This window comes from Pochonia chlamydosporia, chromosome 4, assembly GCF_001653235.2.
Source record: "Pochonia chlamydosporia 170 chromosome 4, whole genome shotgun sequence".
In the NCBI taxonomy this organism is placed as follows: Eukaryota; Fungi; Ascomycota; class Sordariomycetes; order Hypocreales; family Clavicipitaceae; genus Pochonia; species Pochonia chlamydosporia.
In genome coordinates, this window is record NC_035793.1 from 2807758 (window position 1) to 2820290 (window position 12533).

Here is a 12533-nt window from a genome sequence, read left to right on the forward strand (position 1 = left end):
GCTTTAGCACCGTCTTCAGGCACTGAGTACTTGAGTACCGAGCACCGACGTTTCCGGCCCACCACACCCACTAAATTCGGCCTGGTGCGAGGCAAGCGGCACGGTGACTGGTCATTTCAAATTCTTTCTGTAGATTCCCATTGTGATTGGAGAGGTCTGGCAGGTCTGGCAGGTCTGGCAGGTCTGGCAAGTGTCGTAGTTCCCGGTCGCCCCTTGACTGACGAACTGGCGGCTGGCCCGGAAGCCAATTGAGTGAATGGATGATCAAGTGGTCTGGTGAAGAGTTCCGGCTTCCCGCCCCTGGCGTATCATTCCATGCCCTCCATTTACCAGTTTTTCGCCGATTTTGATTTTTGACATTAATCGCCGCCCGGCCAGGCGAGGTCCCACATCGAGCGAACCGATCAAATGGAATATGCTTTTTGATTCTTCTTTTCGCCTTCAGGCTCGCTGGTCAATCGCTAGTCACCTCGGTTCTGCCTTCATCCAGGCCTGTAGTTAGTTACATGTATGCATGCTGCATGCTCGGTGCATACGAGCTAGACTGCATTGCATTTTTTGATAGTCCGGGCTGTCGTCATATCCACGCGTATCAATTGATGTCTGGTCTGGTGTGTGCAAGCACTGGGAGTCTGGTCAAGTCTGACGCTGCCGGCCTGGACTACGTAGCACCCACCAATTGAGCCTGCGTATCCGCCCAGCCTGGCCTCCACCAGACCAGACTGGGCCACTTCAGATTTGTGCTCCCACCAGACGGACCAGACATTGAACATCCCGTCCATGTCGCTTTGAGACCGCCCGCGACCGCCTATCCGCTACAACGCGTGCTCACGGAACATTCATCCTTCAACTTCAACTATCACATCTACCCATCGACGTCGCTGCACACACATGGTGAGTACTACCGCCGCATTTACTTCCTCTCATCTTCATTTTCCCTTCCTTCCGGCAGGGGCTCCATGTTGTTGGCGTGGACAATCCCGTCACTTCTCATTTTCTCTTCACCTCGTTCCCTCCCCCCTATCTCCTGAATTCCAGTATCCTCAGCTTCAGCACCTGTACTTTCAGCACGCCACCAGATTGCGTCGCCCAAGATCAGTGAACACATCACCAATTGTATTTGGGAGGCAATTGCATGACTGTTTTTACCCACTGCTTGCTCTTGATCGCGCATTTGTGGTGTATCGTTGCGCTGTGCATGCACAGGAAGCTGCAAGCTGCGTTTCTCACGCAATTGCTGCATCACCGCTTTCGGTCGGGAGAGGCAACCAACACTTCTCTGATACATTTTTCATCTCCTCTCACCAGCCACTGACTTTCTCCTTCCTCAGCAAAAATTTGGTACCTGGTGATTAATCCATCACCGCCAAATACTCTTCCGGCACACCCGTCTCGGTCGGCATTCCTGTTGACGCACCTGCTTGGCTCCAACATTGAAGGCGTTGATGACAAGGAGACATGCCCCGCAAACTGGCAAACCCTTTTTCGAACTCTTCCGCCATGTCATCATCCGAAAAGACGGGCGAAAGACGTCCCTCCACCTCGAAAGGAAACCGCATCAGCCAATTCTTTTCCTCGAGCCCCAAGTCCAAGGACCATACCTCGGCCCAGCAGGCGCTGCTCGCCATGCAGCAGCAACAGCAGCAGCAACCGGCTGTGGTCCAACAACAGCAGATTCAGGCCAACGGCTTGCCAGCCGGCATCTCGCCTCCATCAACTTCTCTCCCTATAATCTCCTTGTCTACCGCTGTCGCGGGCGACCACAACAGCTCTGAGCCACCAACCACGACGCTGTTCCGACCCAAGTCTGCTGAGGAAATGGAGAGAAAGAGACGAGCCGATTCTCAGTTTGGTCCCCTCTGCCATTCAAGCCATCTCTATGTCAGCAAGTCGCATGGTGTGCCTCTGGAACCGCCGATCGAAGACGAGCCTCCATATTACTTCCTTCTCACGACCTACATTAGCTATCTACTTCTTATCCTCGTGGGTCATATTTGCGACTTCTTCGGCAAGAGGTTCGGAGACAAGAAACATTACGACTCTCTGAAAGTACAGAATGGCTATGCTCCTCTGAATGATGACTTCGACAGCTTTTACACCAGACGATTGAAGATGAGACTGGACGATTGCTTTGCCCGGCCAACCATCGGTGTCCCTGGACGATACATTACCCTGATGGACCGCAAGTCCAGCGACAACAATCGGTCCTATCAGTACACTGGTACCTATACCGAGACTCTGAACATGAGCTCTTACAATTACTTGGGATTTGCCCAATCCGAAGGGCCCTGTGCCGATGCTGTCGAGGAGTGTGTAAAGCGATATGGCGTTACCACTAGCAGCCCCCGTGGCGATGCTGGCACCACTGATTTGGCACTCGAGGTTGAACGGGAGGTTGCTTCATTTGTTGGCAAACCCGATGCGATGGTTTTCTCCATGGGTTACGTAACCAATGCCAGCTCGTTCCCAGCCCTCGCCTCCAAGGGTTGCCTCATCATCTCTGACGAATTGAATCACGCTTCGATTCGTATCGGAGCCCGTCTTTCCGGTGCTGTCATTCAATCCTTCAAACACAATGACATGAATGACTTGGAAAGAGTTCTGCGAGAAAATATCTCCCAGGGTCAGCCTCGTACTCACCGCCCGTGGAAAAAGATTCTGGTTGTTGTTGAAGGCTTGTACTCCATGGAAGGCACCATGTGTGATCTGCCAGGCATCCTGTCCCTCAAGAAGAAGTACAAGTTTTATCTTTTTGTTGATGAGGCCCACTCTATTGGTGCTTTGGGACCTCGTGGCCGTGGCGTTTGTGACTACTTTGGCATTGATCCTTCAGAAGTCGATATTCTGATGGGCACGCTGACCAAATCTTTTGGTGCCAATGGCGGCTATATTGCCGCTGAGAAGCACATTATCGACAAATTGAGAAGCACGAATGCATCCACCCAGTATGGAGAGTCCCCTGCTCCATGTGTCCTGATGCAGATTCTGGCGTCTTTGAAGCTCATCACGGGTGAACTGTGCCCTGGACAAGGCGAAGAACGTTTGCAGCGCATTGCCTTTAACTCCCGTTACCTTCGACTTGGTCTCAAGCGTCTTGGCTATATTGTTTATGGACATGATGATTCGCCTATTATCCCAATCATGCTTTACAACCCTGGAAAGATGCCAGCTTTCAGCCGCGAAATGCTAAAACGCAAGATTTCCGTGGTTGTGGTCGGATACCCTGCTACACCCCTAATCAGCTCCCGTGCTCGATTCTGTGTCTCCGCAGCCCACAACAAGGACGACTTGGACAGACTTTTGGCTGCCTGCGACGAAGTAGCAGATGTGATTCAACTGAAGTTCTCTACTGGTGTTGCTGGAGGCCTTGAACCTCTCCCTGCGGGCGTCGACGTCACCCCTGACGAAGAGAAGGAATGGAGACGGGTCAACGGCATCCCCCTCAATCCTCCTCGCTGGACAGTGGAAGACATCACGCGTTGCGGTGTCCGCGACGCCAAGCGCCCCTTGAGGTAAACAAGAGCAAGCGTTTTTTGGAGATGAGGAAATCAACAAGCAACATAATTCGAATGATTGAGCCAACATGTACGGGGCGTTGTTTCTACAAGTTTTGCAAGGGTCCGGTCGCACTGGTTTCGGTGTTTTGTCTTTTGTGTTATCTTTTTTGACACTTTTTTCAATGTTTGCATCTGGCATAGACCTCCGGCAACTCGTAAAGCGGTCTGCAGACTGTTGGAGTATGCTGTCTTTTGCTGTTCTTTTCTACATTGGCGCCCTCCCCTAACCTTCACAAGCGCCGGCTGATTTGTGGGCGCTCCTGTAAAGCCTACTTGCAGCATTATCACATGTATATCCTTTATTGCACCTATGGCGAATTGGCTTGTAAATGTCATTGACAGGGTGGTGGTATTAATATTGTTTCTTCTGGGGAAGCCCATAAGTTGGTGGAACGACGGAAGTACGAGTGTCTGGGTATGGAGAACAAGAAGAAATGAGAACAAAGTAGATGAATCCTGAGGACATGGATTGTATATAGAGATACTGGTTTATGACCTAAACAGAAAGGCGTAGTTGGGAATTGCGGTAGCCATGCCGGCGACCAACACACCAAAGAGACCTAATGAAGCTGCTATTCAGGAAACCACGAAAATGAACTGAACACTGTTGTGCAAAATTGAACTGCTTTGTTACCATGGTGAGCCTGAGTGTGTCGACAGCCCTTTGACTGAACAGGCCTGAGCACGGCATTGTAGGAGTTGCCGATTGAGCCATTCAATGTTCATAGTCTGTTCACAGTCTGTTCACAAGCTACGAAGAGGTTTGATGGACTAAACGGCTTAACCGCTTGGGGACCTCAAAGTCTGGCAAGACGCGTGCGTCTCTGAGGATGGAGGTCTGGTGTCACGATACGCATGATGCATTGAAACATGAGGCATGATGTTTAAGTCCCTGCAGCTAAACGCTTGCCTTCCCTGCCGCAACTGTAGAACAACATGGTAATCGAAACAACTACTCGACTGGGTAGGCATCGCTTGGCAGGATGATGAAATCATCGTGGTCGGGTTACGTCTAGCTCTTGTGTTTGGCCTGGTACGGGTAAGGCGAAGTGGCTTAATCTGAGACGTCGACTTGGATGATTGTCAAACAAAGCCTAACCAAGAACAGGTTTCTTGCCAACTACAGGCAGAGCCGGCATCTGGCGCTAAAGGAAGAGGTGGGTGAATAAACGGCCCAGATAATGGAACTTGATGTCGAGGAGGTTCTGCAGTGTTTTAGACTGTTTCCAGAGGATTGAAGACTTGAGACGCTCCCATGGTCTGATGGTCAGGATACGAGAGAGGCGTTCGATAATAGAGCCTCAATGAATGACGACACTGACGCAGATGTATGCAGTTGAGGGTTGCGAAATAGGATAGTGACCGACAGGAGGGGATTATTTTTAGACACATAGATAGTACAAGATGCATACGCTGTGACGTGCGGTGTGCGATATGGTAAAGAGAGGCTGAGCATTATATTGGAAGTTGATGTGACTGGAGTTGAGTTGCATTCTCATGGCCCTGTTTACCAGCCAACTCGTTTCGACCAGGGACTTGGGAGATGGAAACGAACGCCCGGAAAATAAAGTCGACTGAATCTCGCGCCGCTGGATGAACAATGAGCGCCGGCAGGGAAGCTGGGCGAGCATGGCGCCAGAGAGAACCTGAAACGCAGACACGGAGACTGGCGGATTTTTTTGAGGATCCAAAAAACGACGAGCAAGTGAGTGTAAGCGGATGGCTGTTTCATGCGACGATTGATGTGAGGAAAAAGAAGGTTCCACTTTTGTCTACGGATCAGCTGGGATGGGTGAATCAGTAGAATAAACAAGGGCAGAAACAATGTTCAGTTGTGAGGGATTCAAATGGGGAAGCTTGATAACAGGGCGTATCCGTGAGGGCTGAAGTTTGGCAAGGAGCAGCATTGTGAGAAACGGTGGCGGTGTTTTGAAAAACATTGTGGCATTTCGATGCTGGGCTTTTCTTTTTGACGAATCAGCTGCGTGCACGTCTGAAACTTGGGACCTGATCTCACAGTAAAGTCATTGATCCGCATCTAACGGCGAGGTATGCGAGATGGTGAACATGACGCCTGGAACCATGCCAATTGGATCGGCAAACTATGAGTCCAACGGGGGAAGATCATGACCAGGCCTTGAAGCATTGAGGACGTGGAGCAGCGTCAGGGTAGTTGTCCCAAGATGTACACGAGCCTTGATCCTTGACCCTTACGGACTGTGGAGGTGAGGGTGAAAGTTCGGATTATGTAGCCAAACATGATGGCGGAAGAGAGCATGGACTGAAAGTTCCAGAGCGGCATTGACGACGGACTGGCCAGGTGGGCTTGTGGTTCAGGTGAACTGAGGGACCTGAGATGGGAATTGGTTTCAAGATGGCACGATGTAGACGGGACGAAGAGGCGTGGTGATATTTTGTGGGTGCAAATTGATGCTGAATCGTGGAAATGTCCAGTCAGCGTCTTCATTTTGTATGAGTTGTTTAGTCAAGAAAGTAGGTAGTCTGGCTGTTATCAAGACAAGTTCTGATATTGCAGCACGCCGTGCTAGAGTTCTGCATCACAATCCATCTCCAGAAATACCGAAACTAGTCGAAACCATCTTGTCTGAGTTTCTATGCTACATGGATTACATGGATCACACTCACATCCCTGCCCTTGAGCTCCCCCATGTCAGGGCATCATCGTGCAATTCTCTGGCTCAAACCAACGTCGACGCATTACTGGACCGCAGGCAGACAACAATACGAAAGGCTAAGAAGGGAAGTTTATGCGCCGATAGGACAATCCGAAACGTGAATAGAGATGCGCTCTTTTGGTATTGAAAGACGTTTGTGAGATGGTTTTGCGAGAGTAGTGTTCAACTTGACGAGCCTTTGATCGCAGCACACAATGACATCAATGTAAGAAACCGAATGGACAACTCCTGAACATATTCTTCGACATACTGTACCTTGAGGAGTAGTCGTGAGGGTAAATAGTGTACGGTGGTGCAACGCAATATTGAATGCTAGCCGAGGTGGAGGCAGGGAGATATAATCCGGGGAAAACAAGCACTACCTTGTGCACAGACGGACATGAGATCCGAGAGAGGGCAGTCAGGAGTGGCACATGTATTAACTTCAGTTAAGGCAAGGTTATCGCGCCACTATTTGACTCGTCATAACGGAAGTCGAGCCGATGGTGAATGGGATGCGTACTGACCATTCCAATGTGGTTTGTCGAGGCGCTAGATCTCTAAATGAAAGTTCGATATTGAGTATTCCAGTCGACGGGAATGGGAAATATTAGGCATAGTAACTTGATAATGGGTAGAATTCAGAGTTTTGTGTTGTGTGACTCGAGATCGATATATCGGGAACATGCTCCGGGCCCGGTGTGCGGTTGACCAACATCTCGTTTCGAAATAGATTTTCTTAGCATTGCGAGAGCAGAAACAAACAAGGGAAAGACTCGTGCCCTTATTCATAATTCGTATGTTGTCACAGGGAACATTATTCAATATACCACAAAGTAAGCATGGACCAACATATGATTGCACTGAACAAGAGCTTGCTCATTGACATTGGGATTCCTTTTGTGTCCTGAATCGTTACACACGGCTCTCACTGCATAAATACATGCTTGGAGACTGTTTTCACAGGTCGGTAATGCTTACGCCTGAACAGTTGCGTGCTGGTGGTCGATGCTGAGCGGTTCCTTTGATGTGCCAAGAGGATTCATGGCGCCTGGCCAAGCACCACGTCGAGAGCATAGCTGGGTCGATGGATCTCATCGGTCTTGCAGTAAGTACAAGTACAGTATATACAGTACCGGAATTTGTACCTGACTGCAAGCCTTTGCATGAAGTATCTGTATTTGCGTCTGAAGCAGGCAGAGGTGTCTTGGCTCAGGACCATCCGTGTCACCTCACGGACTTGGATGCAACTGTGAATCGAGGCTGCATCATTTTAGACGCTGCAAGCACGGCACTAGGTAAAGTAATTGGGCGAGAATCGAGTCAGCGCATGCAGCTGGTCTTGGAATTGCATGGGTCCTGTTGCCGCCGTATTTTGCCTTGGATAATCAAAAGATGCTGAAGCTGCAGGAGACATTTGGACCTCGAGAGACACATTGAACCAGACCAGACGTGGACCCTCCGCTCTGCCTCCGCTCTGCCTCCGCTCTGCCTCCGCTCTGCCTTCCCTCTGCCTCATCTCTGAATCCCCCTCCTGCCCAGATGCTTTGCCAGGTACATGATTAGATGTACCTGTACCCCACTCCTGTTGGCATTTGCCCTTGACCACCACTAGAACCTTGGAACCCAAGCGTCCGTGTCAGCGCCAACAGCCCCTGTCGGGTACCTGTCAAGTACTCGTACCTCCACCAGACTGCTCAAGTGGACTGGACCAGACGGTTCAATGTTGCCCAATGCCAATGGTTGACTGCCTGGCCTCCATGTCAAGTGCTGGCTCTTCTTGTGCCAGCTCCAGTCAAAGTCCCACTGCCCTCACCAGTTGCCAGACATCTGGACCTGTTCACTTCACCCGTTATCCCCCCCCCCCCTTTGTCGTCTTCAAGCGCCTTTGCTCCACCTCAGCCCGGCCACCAACGACACGAGCCAGCAAGAGCCAACAATCGCCTTGTCCTCCGTCCCTAAGCACCTTGACGCCTGTTCATCATCAATTACCCTGGCCACCAGGCTTATATTTCAATCTTCGCTCCCCCAGCTCTACATCTAATCGCCCCCCCTTTTGACCAGCACAGTCGTCTGTCTGGACAGCTTGCTCATCCTCAACATGATGAGCTTCGACGGCGGCACGGCCTACGCCGAGTCCGACGCTGATGACGAGTACGAGCGAAGCATGGGCGACCATTCTCCTGTTGGCGATTCTGAGGCCTCACCCATCGACTCCGAGCTATCGACTTCCGCAGAACACACACCCACCACCTACGGACATCGCAGCAGTGCTGATCGATTGCCCGAAACTATAATCACCGAATGGAATGCAGACGAGTGTGCCGACTTCATCTCCACCATTGGCCTGCCACAGTATGCCGATGCCTTTGTCGGTACGTCAACACCTCTTCTACATTGGAGCTAGGACCGGACAGCTCTGCTTTTGCTCTTGCTTTGTTCTGCTTCAAGACCATTTCGCAAACTATAATTGGAGACGGTGCTTCTTCAATGCTGTTGAATCATGGGCTAACCGAGCGACCTCTTTGTGTGTTTGTTTGTATAGAAAACGAAATTGTTGGCGAAGCCTTGGTCGCCCTGCAACACGATGACCTGAAGAGCATGGGCATTGTCAGCGTCGGGCATCGATTAACAATCCTGAAGAGTCTATGATGTGAAAAAGGCTCAAGATGTTCCCTTCGAGAGCGACCACTACTTCCCGTTGTGTAAGGCTACACACTCTTCCCACTTTCTCTCTATCTCCTTGAATGCCTTCTTCGGCCTCGCCCAACTACTCGTGGCGTTGGGGGTCAAGAGCGAAAAGTGACCGTCATTGCTGACTGTGGAGGTTAAAGCTGCCGATGCCGAAGCCCAATATGCTACCGCCACCCTGAAAGACATCAAGCATCTTGTCGAACAGCTGCGATTACGGGACGAACGAATGAACCTGCTAGAACAAGACCTGCGGCGAATGACGGACGATTTTAGACGACTCAGGGAAGATATGCTCCCCGCTCTCCGCCTTGTCAAAGACCAGCAAACGCCTCTGCCAAACCTCAGCGGTGGCTCTTCAGGCCAAGCCTTTACCTACGAAGCCACGATATCGCCTCCTGCTCCCACGCCGCCACCGGGCTCTGGTCCTGGAGGAGTCAAAAGACAATACTCGCAACGCAAGATCCTCATCGGCGCAACCCCTAAAAATGCTTCACCAACCCAAGTGGCACATGATAGGACAATTGCTGAACAAACGCTGGATCCATCCAGCGCCGCCGAGAGAGCCGTCATGTCATCTTCACACCTCGCTGCTATGAACGGATCTGGCCAGACATCATCGGCTCACCCGTCGCCCAACATGCCGTCTCCAACCTCACCACAAAACTACCCTAGCGGAACTACATTAGCATCCCGCTCATATCGCGGTGATTCGTCGGTACCATCAAATCGATCTACGATCAATGATTCAGATCATGGCATGTACATGTCAAGAGATAAAGGTGGCATGCCCCCCGGACCTCCTCGACGTCGCGAAACGCCAGTTCCTGATACCCCGACACCAAATTCGAATGGGTCTTCTGTGGAAATATTCAAGTCTTTCCGTGTCAGCATGGATGATCCGTGCTACAAGGTTCTTCCCGCAGCGCTCAAGAAGTACCAGATCAATGCTCCATGGGACCAATACGCCTTGTATATTGTCTACGGTGACCAAGAGCGGTGCCTTGGCATGGATGAGAAACCCCTCATCCTATTCAAGCAACTTGACAAAGAAGGCAAGAAGCCAATGTTTATGCTACGGAAAACAACCAATGCCCAGGTCGATAACGAGCCTGGCAGCGCTGGCATAGCCAATGCCGCAAGAGGGGCGTCGACGGGGTATGATCCACCTGGAGGTATTATATGAGTGTGATCTGGATGATCATGCGAAGTCCTCTTTCTTGGTATATCGCGGCCAAGTATTATCACCAAGGCCAGGATTTGGCATTGCTCTATTTGAGCAGCCAAGGCGGCTAATCCACAGCAAAGGATTGCATTGGGGAAGCAAGGCGACTGTCCAGTTGCGAGAGTTGAGAGCCAATTGGCTCAAATCCCGTACTGGAAGCCGGAAGCGAGAGGCGAGAAAGAGCTCCAACGGGACGACATCGGACGCATCATTGTTCATGAAGCTTGTAAGCTCGTGCCACCCCATGAACTTTGGGGGCCAGCACGGACCGTGGCTTCAGGACGTGTCCACTTCGCCTCCTGGCGCTCGAGCTTCGAATGCCCTACACCATTTACCCTGATTACCACATGAGAGCATCATCGTGCACTATATCACATCTGCACCGTCTTGACAAATTTTCTGTTTTTATTTTACGCGAACATACCTTGCATAGCAGCTCTGGCATTGGACTTGATTCTACCTTTTGTTTCTCATGTGGGCGAGGAAAAGAAAGTGACTTGTTATCTTGATGGAATAGGACAAACGGCGTTTAGGTTGGCCAAGCCGAGTAGCACATGATGTTTTGAAGCCTGGTAGGGATTGGGATTATTGGATACAGTTGCAATTCGAGCTGTATGATTGCATAGTAAATGTCGCAGAAGGACGTATTGAGAGTTCTTGGATAGATGATGGGTTTTCAAAAGGACGTGCACCTGTTCGTGGCCGGAAACTTGGGAGTAATATATGAATATTTTGACCAAGGGCGAAATGACTGCTGCTTTTTCTAGCTGTAGACAAATGTACATGTGAAATGTATCTGGGCCTTCCCTCTGCGCTTTGACCCTTGTTTGAGCATCATTTACTAGATATATGTAAGTTGTTGAGTCTCGTCTCTGGTCAAAAACATGAAATATCCTCGTCAGCGAACAAACCACACCCAGCCATATGGAGTAACAGCCTCATACTTTCTCACAACTTGTCCTAGAAACCCATCCAAAGCCTCGAGCGGAATGCCTCTCCTCATACCCGTCTCATCATCCCAACTAGAATGCAAGCCGACCAAACCCCCAGAACGCCGATCAACCAAGGGAGCACCACTATGCCCCCAGTACGTCCAGCACGAATGCATCAACGCCCCTATTTCCTCATTATCATGCGGGTCCTGCTCTGCCAGGCCCCGAAACGTCCCTGTACTCAGCACCAAGGTGTCGTAGCCTGTTTTTGTGCCCGGCAGCGGAGCCTCGAGATCCTCAGCTGCGGGGTGCCCTATACACAGCAGCCTAGACGATATCCTCGGCGGTGTCGTCGACAGAGAAGCGTACGGGAAGACGGTGGCCCGTGATGAAGACTTGATGATGACCAGGAGTGCGAGATCACGTCTCGCGTCCCAGGCTATAGTTTTGGCGGCGACGACATCCCCCGAAGAGAAAATTAGCCAGTGTGTTTGGGACCATGATAGATGGGTGGTGTTTTCGGCGACGCAGTGCGAGCAGGTTAGTAGGATGCCGGAGGGGGAGATGCAAACTGCTGTTCCGGCTTCGTGTTGGGCGAACACGAGTGTTGCTGCGATGGGGTTGGGTGTGCCGTTCGTGCTGGAGGGGAGGGAGAGGGAGTTGGGCGGTATGTCGATGGTGTTGGCTTGGAGCCAGGCTTGTTTCTTGAGGAGTGTGCGGTGGTCTTGACGGGGGAGTTTGGTTGTTTGGCTGGTGATGGAGATGGTGGTGATGCGTCGGGCTCGCAGGGAGGGGAGGGGAGCTGGATATGTTACGGATGATGGGACAGGGTTATCCGTGGTGTTTTGCTCGAGAGTTAGGTCGATTACTTGGGACATGGTGATGTGTGGTTGGTGAGGTTTTTGAAGTTGGGAAGCGTGGTGTTGAGGCTGAGGTGTAAGTGATGGAGTTTAGGTATTTCGATTTTTGAGGCGCTGCTGCCTAGATGTTGTGATTTTTACCTGACTGCCATGCTGGGGGTGCTTATTTGGCGCAAAATTGGGGATTTATGCTGGAATTACTTGATAAAGGTGTTTTATTCATAATTTGCTGACGATGAGGTCCATGTTTACACTTTGGCTGGAGTGCATAGAGCGTTAACTGTTCAGAAGGGCTAGGCTATAATAGTATTATTTGGGGATTCAAACGTCTCAATGTCGTATCAGTCATTTAATAGGCATCCATGTATGATATATGATGTTGTATGGAATATGCTATTCGAGATTTGGCTTAATATACAACTCGATATGCCATCATTGATGCCTTTTACGCCTGTTGTTTGACCAGCCTACCTTTGACCCGCTAGTCTGGTGTAAGTAAGGCAGGTGCGTCCCTGAACAACTTGCCACATTGAATGCAAGTAGGCTCGGGTGCTTATCTCCGTGTCTTTGGCAGCTTCATCGATCGAGCTGGG

The 12533-nt window shown here is 50.7% G+C and overlaps 6 protein-coding genes across 6 annotated transcripts; 3 read left to right on the forward strand and 3 right to left on the reverse strand.

The window, feature by feature from the left end:
- Positions 1 to 1500: 1500 nt before the first annotated feature.
- VFPPC_08266 (serine palmitoyltransferase 2) lies at positions 1501 to 3516 on the forward strand (the record flags this gene model as incomplete). The annotated part of the gene is made up of 1 exon (XM_018287001.1): positions 1501 to 3516. One exon carries the CDS (start codon positions 1501 to 1503, stop codon positions 3514 to 3516), a length of 2016 nt encoding a protein of 671 aa, XP_018143830.1.
- A 32-nt stretch (positions 3517 to 3548) lies between these two features.
- VFPPC_17833 (hypothetical protein) lies at positions 3549 to 3938 on the reverse strand (the record flags this gene model as incomplete). The annotated part of the gene is made up of 1 exon (XM_022429511.1): positions 3549 to 3938. One exon carries the CDS (start codon positions 3936 to 3938, stop codon positions 3549 to 3551), a length of 390 nt encoding a protein of 129 aa, XP_022285435.1.
- Positions 3939 to 5721: 1783 nt separating this feature from the next.
- On the reverse strand, positions 5722 to 6024 carry VFPPC_08267 (hypothetical protein; the record flags this gene model as incomplete). Its single annotated transcript, XM_018287002.1, has 1 exon — positions 5722 to 6024. One exon carries the CDS (start codon positions 6022 to 6024, stop codon positions 5722 to 5724), a length of 303 nt encoding a protein of 100 aa, XP_018143831.1.
- Positions 6025 to 7259: 1235 nt separating this feature from the next.
- On the forward strand, positions 7260 to 7634 carry VFPPC_16060 (hypothetical protein; the record flags this gene model as incomplete). Its single annotated transcript, XM_018293813.1, has 1 exon — positions 7260 to 7634. One exon carries the CDS (start codon positions 7260 to 7262, stop codon positions 7632 to 7634), a length of 375 nt encoding a protein of 124 aa, XP_018143832.1.
- A 699-nt stretch (positions 7635 to 8333) lies between these two features.
- Positions 8334 to 10109, forward strand: VFPPC_08268 (protein kinase regulator Ste50; the record flags this gene model as incomplete). The annotated part of the gene is made up of 2 exons (XM_018287003.1): positions 8334 to 8607; positions 9067 to 10109. The coding sequence occupies 2 exons, from the start codon at positions 8334 to 8336 to the stop codon at positions 10107 to 10109; spliced, it is 1317 nt and encodes a 438-aa protein (XP_018143833.1).
- A 937-nt stretch (positions 10110 to 11046) lies between these two features.
- On the reverse strand, positions 11047 to 11958 carry VFPPC_14375 (AT hook domain-containing protein; the record flags this gene model as incomplete). The annotated part of the gene is made up of 1 exon (XM_018292144.1): positions 11047 to 11958. One exon carries the CDS (start codon positions 11956 to 11958, stop codon positions 11047 to 11049), a length of 912 nt encoding a protein of 303 aa, XP_018143834.1.
- Between the last annotated feature and the right edge of the window lie 575 nt (positions 11959 to 12533).